This window comes from Elephas maximus, chromosome 18, assembly GCF_024166365.1.
Source record: "Elephas maximus indicus isolate mEleMax1 chromosome 18, mEleMax1 primary haplotype, whole genome shotgun sequence".
Taxonomy (NCBI): domain Eukaryota; kingdom Metazoa; phylum Chordata; class Mammalia; order Proboscidea; family Elephantidae; genus Elephas; species Elephas maximus.
In genome coordinates this window covers 10,773,197-10,787,611 of record NC_064836.1, presented here as the reverse complement: position 1 = coordinate 10,787,611, position 14,415 = coordinate 10,773,197, and the positions used below count along the sequence as shown (strand labels likewise).

The 14,415-nt window shown below is 52.7% G+C and overlaps 1 protein-coding gene across 4 annotated transcripts; it reads left to right on the top strand.

Annotated features, from left to right (window-relative positions):
• Positions 1-1,285: 1,285 nt before the first annotated feature.
• PTPN7 (protein tyrosine phosphatase non-receptor type 7) lies at positions 1,286-13,628 on the top strand. Of its 4 annotated transcripts, none has more exons than XR_007513835.1 (11): positions 1,286-1,352; positions 2,454-2,626; positions 3,179-3,362; positions 3,661-3,745; positions 5,463-5,539; positions 6,739-6,876; positions 7,268-7,378; positions 8,312-8,469; positions 10,244-10,357; positions 11,520-11,666; positions 13,500-13,628. XR_007513835.1 is itself a non-coding variant. In XM_049858157.1 (10 exons), exons 2-10 carry the CDS (start codon positions 2,505-2,507, stop codon positions 11,611-11,613), a joined length of 1,080 nt encoding a protein of 359 aa, XP_049714114.1. In that variant the 5' UTR covers positions 1,286-1,352; positions 2,454-2,504; the 3' UTR covers positions 11,614-13,159. The 4 variants fall into 4 exon arrangements, 2 of the variants coding, with proteins under 2 accessions (XP_049714114.1, XP_049714113.1); XR_007513834.1 differs by lacking the exon at positions 13,500-13,628 and adding an exon at positions 12,912-13,159; XM_049858157.1 differs by lacking the exon at positions 13,500-13,628 and having other exon boundaries at positions 3,664-3,745; positions 11,520-13,159.
• Positions 13,629-14,415: the final 787 nt, after the last annotated feature.

Sequence of the window (14,415 nt, the reverse complement as noted above, 5' to 3'; positions counted from 1 at the left end):
AGCAGAGGCCAGTCTCAGGTCACTGCCCACAGGTCAGTGGGGATTCTCAGATACCTGCTCCATTCCTCCCAACCCATCTTGGGCACCAGAGGCAACTGCTACCCCAGCTTCTCATCAGCCTCTCCCAGGGAAACCCACCCACTGTCCAGAGGAGCACACGCCCTCAGCTGGCTCTGGAGGGACTCAGAAAAGAGCCAGTCCTCGGCCTCTGTGCCAAGGGCAAGGCTAGGGGCTAGGTGGCCTCCGAAACCCCCAAAAGTCATCCTCACTCTTCATTTCATGCCTCCTCCCTCATGGGCCACCAAAGGCCAGAGCCCTCCCCACCACCCCCTCCCGCATGCCCGCCCCCTGGGCCTACTGTACTCATTTCTTTTCTGCTGTCACCGTCTGATGGCTGAATCAGAGAAGTGGGAGGATAAGAGAGGAGGGGATTGTGTGTGTGTTGGGGGCTGGGAAGAGAAGGGTGTTCGGAATGTCACAAGGTAAAAGGAGACCTGCAGCAAGCATGAGCCGGATGGGCTGCTGGCCAGTACGGGGCCTATCCAGGCCAAGCAGGGGCTGGGAACAGTGGAGTCTTGGACTTGGGGGCCACTCCCCAGACCCCTGGTGGCCAGGCACCCCAGCAGTGAAGAGGACACGGGAGCCCCCGGTGTGACGGCCAGCGACCGCCTACTCTGTAAGTCTTCTGAGTAGGTATCAGGATTCTGGGAGGAGGCCTAGAGGGCATGGAGGACCCAGGGAAGCCCCAGATCCTCCTACAAGTTGTCTCTGCAGCCTGCTCCCTGGCTGGCTGGCCTGCCCTCAGGCCAGAGGTACTTGAGAGCTGGGCTGTGGCTCAGGACCTTTCTGGTTTGGGCCTGGGCCTTTCCCTCCTGCTGCGGAGCAAGGAGTCCTGCCTCATCTCTTCCTCACCCCACCCCAAGTCTGTGCCCACATCTGCTCTGGGCAGATGTAGCCTGTGCTTGACCATGAACTCCCAGCAAACAGACAGAAGCTGGACATGACAAAGCCCCCGAGGATGGGCACTGCAGGAGGGAGATGGTTCAGGTGCTTGGGAAATGGGGTGGTCAGGGAAGGTTCAGCCCCTCAGCCAACCCCAGGGAGCAGGGCCTTGGGCCCACAGCAGAGGTGCTGAATGATAGCCATCCTGCCCCCAGAGGGGCACAGGCAGGAGCATCGACCCCTGGTGGCAGCGGCAGCAGGCGCAGGAGGGCAGCGTGCAGCTGGGGTGTGCGTGGGTGGCAGCGAGGAGGGGCGGAGGGAGGAAGCTGGCTTCCTGAAGCCTTCTCAGCCCTCAAAGACAGACTGATAGACAGCTGGCAAGAGGCAGCCTGGGGGACACAGCTGCTCCAGTGAGTACTGAGTTGGGGGAGTGGGAGTCCTTGTGGCTCTGAGATGGTGTAAACCCTGCGGGTGACAGGAGGGCATCTCGGAGGAAGCGACGTGAGGGGGCTAGTTGGGTGCTCCAGCGTCTGGCCAGAGAATGGGTGCTGGCATATCTGGTGGCCCTGCGCTGGGAGGGCGGGGAAGCTGCAGGGTGCTGCAAGGAGAGCAGACATAACCACCCCCTCCTGCTGCAGGAGAGCCTACCACCCGCATCCACACTGGCCAGCCCTGAGCCTTCACCTCAGTGCCTGCGGGCTTAGCACCTCCAACACCTTCCTGCCCCCACTTGGTAGAGTAGCCCTGGATGAAGGGGTCTGGAAGATGGGGACTGTCCCTGAAGAAGAGATGGCCCAAACATCCCTATACCCCTATCCTGCCCTGAGCTGTCGCCTCACCATGCGCTGTCGCTCAAGGGCTTGGTGAGGCCACTTCCTGTGACGGTTACAGAGGCGGGAGCGGGGGATGGGTAGGAGGAGGAAGGAAACACCCCCAGCCTACCCCCATGGATAGAGACCCCAGAAGCCAACAATGAACTCGGGAGAGGAACTGCCCGCAGTTAGGAGCAGGCCCTGCTAGGGGCCTGCAGCCCTGCCTGCATGGGCCCCCAACTGTCTCCAACACTGTCAAGGTCTCAAATTCCTCATTCTGCAGAAGAAGGCACCCTGGCCAGACCTACAGGAGGTTTCTAGAGCTTTCTCCCCTCTGTCTATGTAGAATACCTATTTCGTATTTCCTCCCTTGCCTTCTCTGTCTTGGGCACCCAGCTTAGAGCCTGGGTATTCTGGGCTCTAGCAGGCCCTTCTCCTCTCTCTTCCTCCCTCTGGATTGGTTCCTATCTTCATCTGCAATTCTACCCTTTATCTTGCCCTTCATCTAACCCCAGACTGTCTGCCACCCTGAGTCACACTGCAGAGACCCTGTCCTTCCCCTGAGTAAAATTGAACCCACTTTTTGGGGAACAGAAGACACCCCCAGTGAGAACAGAGGTGCCACAGGGCAGAAGGTTGCCCTGGGCTTGGCCAGTCAGGCAGGGCAGAGGTCGGCAGCTGAGGGGCCATGTCTTTCAGGCAAACCCCATGGCTGAGTGAGCCTCCCCTGGGCCCCCCACCCATCCCAGCATGGTCCAGGCCTGTGGGGGGCGCTCCACAGCACAGCCGCCGACCGTGTATTTGGGGGCAGCCATGACCCAGCCACTGCCCACCAAAGCGCCAGCCAAGAAGCATGTGCGGCTGCAGGAGAGGTAAGGTCTTTCCTGGGAGAGGGGGCCTTCCTGGCCGGAGGCAGGGGGCGGGGGGGGGGACCCTCTTCGGCTCCTCCCTCCCCTCCACCTGTCCTTCCAGCTCTGACAGTGCAGAGGATGCTCAGTTGTTGACTCCACACTGGAAAGGAAGCCAATCATGTTCGTTTGCATATCATTTGCATGTCTGGGGCCCAAGGTTCCTTGTCAACCCTGGGCCTGCTCTCCAAAGCCTGGGTTGGCTTGAGCAGCCTCTGGGGCAAAGCCTGGGGCCTCCTTGGGGCTGGATGTAGGTCTGAGCCTTAGGGGTCTGGTGGGGAGTAGGAAGCCTGGGCAGCTGGGGAGAGCTGCTGGTTTCAACCCTGCACTGTCCTGGGGGCAACTGATGGGGGAAGAGGGCACACAGCAGTGGCCTGAGCCCTTGAGTTCATTCAGCCTCAGCGCCCAGGGAAAGACAAGGAGAAGCCTTCCCAGATGTGCCCTGTAACGATAATAACAGTAAGAAGAGCAAATATTATTGGGCACTCACTGGGCACTGGTTGGCTCTGCCCACAGGCGGGGCTCCAACATAGCTCTGATGCTGGACGTGCGGTCCCTCGGGGCCGTGGAGCCCATCTGCTCGGTGAACACACCCCGGGAAGCCACTCTCCACTTTCTGCGCACGGCTGGGCACCCCCTTACACGCTGGGCCCTGCAGCACCAGCCACCCAGCCCCAGAGAGCTGGAGGAGGAATTCGTGGTAAGACCTTGGGGTACCCTCTAAGTCATCCTGCCCTTCTGAGTCAGAGGTGGCCAGCCAGCACCACTCTATCACGGATACCATGGACATATCCTCTCTTTGGGCCCCTTAGGAAAGACAGACCCAGACTCAGGGGAGGAGGCTGACCCCTTCCTCTTCTGCCCCCGACCCCATCTCAACCTACATACTCATGCCAGGAAGGAATGGGCCAGGGTCGCAACTCTACTAGAAAAGAGTGGAAGGAGAAAAGGAGGCCAGGAGGGGTATCAACTATTCCCTCCTTTCCTCCCCCTGCCAGAAGATCCCCTCAAACTTTGTCAACCCTGAAGAGCTGGACATCCCAGGCCACGCCTCTAAGGACCGATACAAGACCATCTTGCCAAGTAAGGACTGTGGTGGGGAATCAAGGGTGGTGGGCGTTGTCCCTGGGGCCGGAGAAGCTCCGAAGGCAAAGGCCTCAACCTGGGGAAGGATGACCTTACTTGGAGCATCTCCTTTCAGCAGAAGAACACCACACCCCAGCTGGGGGATGAAGGGGCCATAGTCACAACAAGAAGGATGCAGTTAATGTGTGCAGATGCTTACAGTGGCCCAGGCCCAGGCCTGTCTTTTAACTTGTTTCTCACAACAACCCCGTGAAGTTAGTATTATGGTGTTGTTTTCCTGGTTTTATAAATGAGGAAACCAAGGCACAAGGAAGTCGCATACCTTGCCCAAGGGCACACATCTAGTCGCACAAAACCGTCCTCCTCTTCTCCCCTCCCTGTGGGAAAACCCCAGCAAAGGCCTGCAATGGAAGAGGCACCGTTGGCGGGGCTCACAGGGAAAGAGTTGTCAGGAAACTCGGAATACATCCAGGGCAGTGACTAGAGAGGGTAGTGACAAGACTGGGGACAGAGGACCCTGGACTGCCGGGGCTTGACCCTGCAAGCTCCACAGACCCTGGGCTGAGCACCTCCTATTTTTCAGAAGAAAGTGTGAAGCGCTCTGACCATGAGGGCCTTGGGGATTCTCCCTCACTTCCCTTACCCCACCAACGAAAACCAGCTGCCCTGGAGTCGACTTCAACTGATGGTGGCCCCATGTGTGTCAGAGTAGAACTGTGCTCCACAGGGTTTTCAATGGCTGATTTTTCAGAAGCATGTTGCCAGTCCTTTCTTCTGAGGTATCTCTGGGTCAACTCAAACCTCCAACCTCTCAGAGAGCAGCCGAGTGTGTTAACTGTTTACACCACCCAGGGATTTCCCCACCCCGCAGAGCAGTCTTATCTGGCCAGCCCACCTCTGGCAGCTCCCAGTCTCAGGGTCTGAGCTCAGCCTGAGTGCTCTGCTCCTGCCCATGCTAACCCTCCCAGCGTCCCAGTGTGTCCTCTGCCTGCATGGACAGCCAAGGGGCCGTTATCACTCATCGAAGAGGGAGGTGAGGCAGCCCTTGCTCTTGGCCGAATTCCAACCAGCCTTGCAACCACTAGAGAGGGGAGAGGTCCCTCTGCCTGAGATTTCCCTTCAGGGCCCCTCTGTCCAGAACCAGGCTTTCCTCACAAGCTAGTTTCTTCATTCCTGCTTGGGTTTGACTTGAAGAAACCCTCTCTGGCCTAGAGGGAGGGGCCGGCACCCCCAGTCAGTGGTGGGCTGAATGAAACCAGGGGTCTAGTCCCACTTCACCAATGTGTAACCTTATGCATGTCACTTATCTAAACCCCATATTCACCACCAGAAATAATGCTTCCTCTACCGCATCTCCTTTTCTGTTTACGTTGCTACAATTCCACTCCACACCATTATTGATCTCAAGGCCAGACTGTTACATTAATCTCCCATTTGGTCTTTCCTGCTCTGTTCCCTTTCCTTTCTAGTTCATTCTACACAGCACCTCCCAGTTGACCTTCCCAAATTATTGCTTTAATCATGTCACTACTGCTCAAAAACATTCTGCGGCTTTCTGTTGTCTGTGTATCGAGTAACTCGCTAGGTCTCAGCCACCTTCTATACACAAGGTACTGGGAAAAGTACCTGAATTCTCCTCTTTCTGACCTTGTCAGGAGTCTGCATTAGCTGGTCACCTTTTGACCTCTGACTTCTGCTAATTTTTACTTCCTAGATCCCCAGAGCCGTGTCTGCCTAGGCCGGGCACAGAACCAAGAGGACGGAGACTATATCAATGCCAACTACATCCGAGTAAGTGGCCTGGCTGCGGTGGCCATGTAGGGAGCTGGAGGCCTGGGTGGTTCAGCTGTGGCTGCATGGTTTCGGTGTCTGGGTTTCCGTCCCTGTTCCAATTCACTCCTGCCGTAGCCTTGCTGAGCTGGCATGCTGAAGGGGCCCAGGACACCAACCTAGAAAACACAGCATATGTTAAACAATTCTGAAAAGAAGAAACCACTGTCTCCTTAACCCACCCTATCGCCCCATCTCCTCCACAGCCAACTCTCTAAACGTGGCAGGAAGTTGGCATTGCTGAACCCAGTCTCTGGCTTCTTGAGAGCTAATGGCTCTGGGGCCTGCCTGGGAGGTACCAGCATAAATGGGAGCTGTCAGCTGCTGTCTTTTTCTCTTTCTGGCCTTAACTGCCCCAACTAGCCCCTCCTTTGTGAAGATGATGTCAAGTCACAGGAACTCGAGGCAAGGTGGGCTGTCTATCCCTGGCTTCTCATCTCTACTAGCACTAAGGAGATGTAAAGGCAGCGCTCTCTAGTGGCACACAGTGGGTAGGACAGTGGTTGGGAGTACAGAGAGGTGAAACACAGTCAGTCAGCCAGGGGTGCCGTGGGAGAGCGTGGTCTCCCATTCGCCAGCCGAACCTGGGGTAACAGTGGTCTGGATTTCACCATCACCTAGTGGAGCTAGAAGCTGAGGATCCTGAAAGACAGAAAGAAGCGCTACATTTGGCTACTAAATATATAAAAGTAATACATAAAAATGAGATACTCATTCAACAAATATTGCTGAACACTGTTGTTTTGCTGGTATTTTGGGTGAGTAGAGAGCAGCAAGGGAGGAAGGGAACAAACATTTATAGAGCACTTACTATATGCCAGAATCTCAATAACCCAGACCACGATGTTGCAAGGTAGAAATGATTATGCCCAATTTACAGATGAGAAAACTGAGGCTTAAAAAGGCTAAGTAACTTGCTTACAGTCACACGGCTAGTAAGCAGAAAAACAGGTATTTGAACCCAAATGTTCCTCACACCAGGGCCCATGTCTTTTCCACCACATGGCGTCTGTGTGTGTGCATGTGTGCATGTATGTATACACATGTGTACACGTGCGTGTTCACTTACTTCAGTCTGATCCTAGGACCTGCAGGGATTCCCTCAGAGCTCTACTCTTTCTGCTCTCCCCACGCCTTCTCATGTGCACCTGCCTCCCCAGGGCTATGATGGGCAGGAGAAAGCCTACATCGCAACCCAGGGCCCCATGCCCAACACGGTGGCAGATTTCTGGGAGATGGTGTGGCAGGAAGAGGTGTCCCTCATTGTCATGCTCACTCAGCTCCGAGAGGGCAAGGAGGTAAGAAGCAGAGCCACAGTCCTGGACGAACCCAGAAAAGGCTACACCCTGCTCCATCACACACATACCCCTACCCAGGGCAACTCAGGACCAGGGGTTCCCCCAGGAGCTGAGAATACCTATAGCCAGCCCAGCACACACCTCTCAGAAAGGTTTCTGAGATACACCCCATGGAGTCTGTCCATAGTCAGAAGTGGGATAAGGTAGGCACTTTGTCTACAGATGTCAAGCTCAGGAGAGCCAGGCCCCTGTTGCTTATCCAGGCAGTGTCCAGCCCCTCCAATAAGGGTAGAAAATGGAGAGGGGATACCTAGCCCCGTTCTACTGCCCCAGCCCCTGCTGCAGCTGACAGACCCTTCCTTCTTCTGACTCCCAGCTCCCTTCCTCCTAGAAATGTGTCCACTACTGGCCCACAGAAGAGGAAACTTACGGACCCTTCCAGATCCGCATCCAGGACATGAAGGAGCGCCCAGAATACACTGTGCGGCAGCTCACCATCCAGGTACCATCCTCTGGGGCTGGGACTGTTCCCCAGGGAAGATGGGCCACCCCCAGCCTCTCTAGACATCAGGCCTGACCTTCAGTGGGAGCCAAGGGCTTACTCATCTAGACCTTCTTGAACCCACATCTGAAAGATGTGCTTAAGGCACAGAAGAAAAAGAAACGTGGGCCCTGTCCTCAGGGAGCCTCTAGTCCATAGGGCAGAGCCAACAAGCCAGTGAGGAATCAGCAGGAAGTCCACCCACCTATGCTGAATGGTCCAGGTGAGAAGAGGTGGGGGGTCCAGGAATCATGCTGAAGGAATAACAGGAGGTCGAAGGAGATGTATAATGAACATGCTTCAAAAATGCCTTCTGTTACTGTATGATGGTTTATACTTTTCAAAGCATTTATCTATCAACTCACTAGAGTCCCTGGGTGTAGCAAACAGTTAAGGACTCGGCTACTAACTAAAAGGTTGGCAGTTTGAATCCACCCAGACGTGCCTCAGAAGAAGGGCCTGATAATCTGCTTCCAAAAGATCACAGCCATGGAGAACCCTATGGGGCACAGTTCTACTCTGAAACACATGGGGTCGCCATGAATTGGAATCGACAACAACTGACTTACCAACTCATTATCCTCAAAGCATCCTGTGAAGTAAACCAATAAGATAAAGGTGAAAAAATAAGGTTAAGGGACTCACCCAAAGTCCTGTGCTAGTTAGAGGCAGAGCCAGGACTTGAACTTGAGTCTCTTCCCTCTTCCTGGACAACACTCCTTCCCAGCGTTTTGGAGGAGGAAGTGGTGGAGTATGAGCAAGAAAAGAGCCAGCATTCCCTGTTCCAGGTCAATGAATTCCCCACGGAGTAATTCCAGCCCTTGCCCTCCTCTGCACCAGAGGAGGAGGGCAGTGCCCCACCCTGACCTGGTTCTCACACTCGCCCCATCCCAGCACCAGGAGGAGTGCCGGTCAGTGAAGCATGTCCTCTTCTCAGCCTGGCCTGACCACCAGACCCCAGAGTCGGCTGGGCCCCTGCTGCGCCTGGTGGCTGAGGTGGAGGAGAGCCCAGAGACAGCTGCCAACACTGGGCCCATCGTGGTCCACTGCAGGTATGTGGCCCTCCCTCCATGGAAGCTTCAGTACCACATCCCCATGCCCTTCCTAGGGGTCCGGCAGGCTCACCTCTTACTTGGACAGGAATCTCTAGGTCATTCAGCCAGTGCTCTGTTCTTATTATCTCTTTTGTGTAGAACCCAGACACCTGGGCTGGACACCCAAGCCCAATTCAGAGAGAGGATGGACCGTCAGGTAGCACCTAGACTGCCAGGGGAGGAGATAAACACCATCTCTACTGTTGAGGAGCTCATTTATTCATTCAACAAACATTTCTCAAAAACCAATTTGTTTCAGACACAGTGTTAGGTGCCAGAGAGATAGCCATGAGCATTTGGTTTCTGCCCTTACACTGGCTCACAGTCTGATGGGAAAGACAGCAGATGAAACAATGAAATGCAATACAACATGATGCGAGCGATGATGGGGATAGTACAGAGAACACAGAACCAGATCGCCTAACCCAGACCTCGGCCAGAGAAGGTTTTCCAGAAGAAAGGACATCTGAGATAAGACCCAAAGGGTGAACTAGCCAAGTGAAGAGGGAAAAGGGGACTTCCAGGAAGATGGAGTGTTCCAGACAACTGTTCCAGACACACAAGACAGCATGTGCAAAGCCCCAGAGATGACAAAAAAAATGGAGCATTGTGGGCAGCATGGTTAGAGAACAGACACTGGAGGTCATGCTTGGGGACAGTGATGAGAGACGAAGCTGGAAAGTAAGAGAAGGCCAGATGGCGAGGGGCCTGGTAGGACTGGCTAAGAAACTCGGATTATCTCTTTAAAAATAATATTAGGACAGCAGAGCAAAAAGTGGATTGGGCTGGGGTGGGAGGTAATGCAGGTAGGGGGGACCAACGTCCCGTGACACAGGACAGACTTCAAACAAGGACACCATTTGGAGTGCATATGAGTTATAGGGCCATTGTGAGTTGGAAAAAACTGGACAACAAAGAGGTTTTTTCGTTTTTTTTTTTTTTTTATCCTGAATAAAACAGAACAAAAAATACAAAGAGGGGGCTCATAAGCCCATCTGTGGGTGGTACCTGGACCTAGGCTGGGAGGTCATTAATAGCTTCTATCAAGGGATCCTGCAGAAGACTTCCTAAAGAAGAGAGGCCTGAGAGGAGTTTTAAAATAAAGGCCAGGATAGAGTGGTGCAGAGACAGGAGGACTGTGCGGAGGACAGAGGTGGGAAACAGAAGGGGCTAAGCGTAAGCCGTTGTGGAAGATGAGTGTGAGCTGGGAGGAAGTTATGGTTAGGTAAGGCAGGCTCGAGGGGTCAGCAAGTGCACAAATGAGAGGCTGTCAGCTGGGAATCACTGTAGTCTGCTAAGCAGAAGACAGCTCATCAAAACAGCCACAGAAACAAGGCGGTGTCCTGGAACAGGCTTAGAGTGAGGCTAGCAAGAAATGTAAACTCCTCTAGTGCCAGCTATAACCGGTCTCCATGAGGGCCCCCGAGAGGTCCAGAAACCTGCAAGGTATTGCTATTTCCTTCCAACCCCATGCCCCGCCCCCAAAATAGAGTGCCTTTGGGTCTCATTGCTTTTTCCATTATTGGGGCCTGGCCTCCATATTCCCTAGTCACCTGGCCTCCACGTTCCCTGATCACCTGACCTCCACGTTCCCTGGTCACCTGGCCTCCATATTCCCTGGTCACCTGGCTGTCATGTTTCCTGGCCATTTGCCTCCACGTTTCTTGGTCACCTGGCCTCCATGTTCCTTGCTCACCTGTGGTCTCCCCACCTTCTCCCTGGCTATATCCAGTGCAGGGATTGGCCGGACTGGCTGCTTCATTGCCACCAGAATCGGCTGCCAGCAGCTGAAGGCCAGAGGAGAAGTGGACATTCTGGGCATTGTGTGTCAGCTGCGGCTGGACAGGTAGGTCCATGGATGTGAATAGCAGAGGGTGGGGGCAGAGGGGGGCACTTGCCCCTGGATGAAAGCCCAAGAGGGTGCCAGATGAGTCACAGTATGACATTCAGAAATGCCAGAAACATGAAAGGCGCCTGACTGAGGCAGTGGGCAAGAGAGGAAGGCGTTTCTGCAGACTCATTGCTGCTATCAAACTCTATTCATCTTGAAATTGGGACAATTTATAGATTACCCCTGGGCGCTGGTTACCCTCCCTACACCTCTGGTAAATAGGACCAACCACGTCACCTTTAAAGAGTGGCATTGGTGCTCCTGGGTATCAGAGCTCATACAGACACATCGCCATCAAGCACTTCCTGTGAGAAAGGAAGGGGCCTCTTTGCTAAAGAGCTGTTTATTTTGAAACTCACACCCAAGAAATAATCTCTATCTGGAATTTTAGCTTGAGTGCCTAAAATTAAATATGACACTCTATAGATTTACCCTTAGCCTTCAAAATAATTTTTTTCCCCAAATTCCCTACTCAGGGGAAAGCTAGGGGAATAAGCCTATGGTTAGTTGTTGATGCTAAGCAGTCACAGGGAATGGACTGAGGATCACTGGGCTTGGAGACAGAGGACCAAAGTTCAGATTCTGACTCGTAGCTTACTGAGCTGCCAGTACATTTCTCTGGGCACCCATTTCTTTAACCAGAGAGAGATAATGACCTTTCCCAGAGAGCTGTCATAAAAAAATTTTTTTTTTTTTTTTTAAGGAATGACTTAACTTACGTGAGCGTGTTTTGCAAAATGGGACCTACGTTACAAATACATGGGGTTATTATTTTTGCTTTTAAGATTGATGGAAAGAAGAAAACTTGGGGCTCAGGAATATTCCTGGCCCAACCTGAGAAATCTGAGACCTGGTTCTGCCCAGGAAATGAGTGGATGAGGGAAGACCAGTGTGGGGCATCTCCTCCTTAGTATCCAGCCACCAGGCTCAGCCCTGAGTAAGGATCAGAGGGTCTTCCCTCATGGGGAGAGGGACAGAGTAGGAAGTAGAGAGGATGAATATATGTGAAGAAGTTGATGTTTTCTTTGGAAAAGTCAGGACTTTTCCACATAGAACCCAATAGAGCTACAAGCCATTTAGCAAACCCTCTGACACTCCTGTGTGTTTCTCCCTGCAGAGGTGGGATGATCCAGACCACCGAGCAATACCAGTTCCTGCACCACACTTTGGCCCTGTATGCAGCCCAACTGCCCAAGGAGCCCAGCCCCTGACCCCGCCCATCCTCCACCAGCCCAGGTGCCAACTTCCCTTCAGACCTCAGAAGGTGGGTCTCGGGAAAGAAGGCTGGCACCCTGGGTGGGCATCTTTAGCGAGCTCTTGCAGCCACAGGAAGCTTCATCAGCAAGATGAGGAACCAGACTCCAGGTCCTCAACACTGGCCACTCCTTGGTTTTCTATAGTGCCCCCAAGCAGACAATGGGGAGGACCTCCCATGTCTCTCTGAACTTAAAGATATGAGCTGGCACTTATGACAAACCTGAGAAAGAAGCCCAGGTGTCTGGTCTTCTCTTTGTGAGCTTTAGGCTCCTCGTCTACGACATGGACATTAAGTGCTCTGTTGCCATATAAGGAAGCAATCAGAGAAGTTCCTAGAAGGCATTCCAGCTATATCCCCTTCCTGTGACTGGCAAGAGGGTGATTCAAGATCATACTTTGCCAGACCCTGTCCCTGCCCAAGCAGGCCAGATGCAAGAGCTGGGAGAGTCTGGTCCTGACCTCGGCTCCCCCACCACCCATCTGTAGGGGCCAGACACCTCCGAAAGAGAACAAAGACCCAGATTATCCCTGCTTCCACACATGCGTACGAGGTAGCCAGGTCAAGCAATTGAAATCTCTGGAAGAAGAAAAGTTGTAGGTCTCCCTCAGAGTCCCAGAGCTGTAATTGCTGGCCACTCACCCCAACTACTCCCTGGAGAGGCCCCAGGATCTTCTGCCTTACTTCTATGACTTCAGACGATATCCTGACCATCCAGGAAGTCCAAAAGAAAGAGAAGACAAAGAACTTGGCCTGATTTTAGACAACAGGCCCCTACCCCCACATTTGCAGATACCTAGAGAGCTTTGTCATCTCAATAAACAATCTGGGGTTTATGACCACTCCATGCAGATATGGGGGCTCAGACTGAACTGGGACCCCACACAGTATACCCCAGAAAACTAACTCCCCTCATCCATTTCAACAACAACACAATTTCCAGGGTACCTCAGATCTATCTCAGGGCTCAAGTAGACACCCCAGGAAAGCATCCAAACCCTTCACCCTCCTTGAATCCAAGATGGCTGCCTCTGAAGATGAAGGTTAGGTGCCATTTCTCCTGGCACTCCACCTCTGGGATCTGACTCCACTGATACCAGTTCTTCGTGGAAACCCCCGAGGAGCTAGATCCTGGAGAAAGCTGGGCCTCTTCACACATGACATCTCTTCTGAAGAACATGCAGTGTTAAAACTGAGCTTAATTTTCTTAATGCATCTGCTTGGCCTTACTGAGGAAGTACTCCTTTTTTACAGCCCTGGAAAGGGGGTCACCTGCACCTCCACCTCCACCTTCCCTAATCCCTGTGAGAGGCACTTAGAGTCTGTGCCACGGAAGCTGGGTGGAAACCGCACAAGTGCCTGATCTTACCTGGAGCTCAGCCTCAGCCAAGAAGGAAGTCCCCCTCCATGCCACTGTTGCCCCAGCCCTGTTCCGGAACTTAGAGGGTACAAGCTCAGGAAAAGTAACCAAGTGGGAAAATAAAGGCTTTTTGGATGACTGATTCACTCCTTCTCTGTCTTCTTCTCAGGCCTTTGGGGCTTCTTTAAAGCAACAGAGAGAGTAAGACTCCACAAACTAGGAACAGGCTGCCAATCTCTGTTCCTGGGATATGCACCTTTTCTAGCACTTTGTGGGGCACATAAGACAAAGTCAAACCGGGGTGAGTTTAGGATATAGGACAAAGGCATACCCAAAGAATTAGAGAGGGATTTATGAGGAGTAGAGGAAACCCTGGTGGTGTATTGTTTAAGTGCTATGGCTGCTAACCAAAAGGTCAGCAGTTCAAATCTACCAGGTTCTCCTTGGAAACTCTATGGGGGCACTTCTACTCTGTCCTACAGGGTCACTATGAATCAGAATTGACTCAACAGCAACGGCTTTTGGCTTAGAGGCTAAGCAGCAGGTTTTGGTTTGGAGGCTGAATGGCGGTGGAATAATCCGGAAAAGGACACTGGTGACGGTTGCTCAATATGATGAACGTATTCAATGTCACTGAACGGTACGTGTAAAAATCGTCGACTTGGCAAATGTTTCGTTATATATATTTTTACCACAATAATTTAAAAAAGGAATAGAGGCTAGAAAGATGGTGCTTAAGGAACCAAGATATTATATGCGTTCAAGATTTTATAATTTCTCCACCTTGGCAAATTGATTTTTAACTCTTCCTTTGAGTCCCTGAGTGGTGCCACCAGTTAAGGCACTTGGCTGCTAACTGAAAAGCTGGAGGTTCAGGTCCACCAAGAGATGCTCTGGAAGGAAGACCTGGTGATCTACTTCCCAGAGTCAGTCACTGAAAACCGTCTGGAGCACAGCTCTTCCCCTACACACATGGGGTCACCATGAGTCAGACTGACTGGATGACAACTGTTGTTTTGTTCGTTTGTTTTTGATGCTTGCTTAAGTTTGACAGATACAGTTGATATGAATAGTTTATTCCCAGACCACATGTGAGTGCATCTGAAAACCAAAACCTAAGAAACGCCTAACTGCCCTGAAGTCTGGGACTGGCAGAGAACCTGAGACCAGTTCCTGCCAAGAAGGCGAGCGGGGGCATCTTGGCAGGCCCTATACCACTCACCCTGTCTCCTCCTGACATGCCAGCTTTTTTTCTTTCCCACATATTTCCTCACTGGAAAGCCCGTGCCAGGATTTTACCTGCTTCAGTACCATGGTGACACTAGTAAAAATCGGCATCACTGTCAAACAGCTATTCCGAGTTGAGCCAGAGACCTCCTAAACAAGTGGTCTGGGTAG

What these genes read in the sequence shown, in the direction of transcription:
- PTPN7 (XM_049858156.1), top strand. Translation starts at nt 2,505, where the DNA reads ATGGTCCAGGCCTGTGGGGGGCGCTCCACAGCACAGCCGCCGACCGTG. An exon ending in CATGTGCGGCTGCAGGAGAG is followed by an intron (nt 2,627 to 3,178) that starts GTAAGGTCTTTC and finishes CTCTGCCCACAG; the next exon opens with GCGGGGCTCCAACATAGCTC. An exon ending in ATACAAGACCATCTTGCCAA is followed by an intron (nt 3,746 to 5,462) that starts GTAAGGACTGTG and finishes TTTACTTCCTAG; the next exon opens with ATCCCCAGAGCCGTGTCTGC.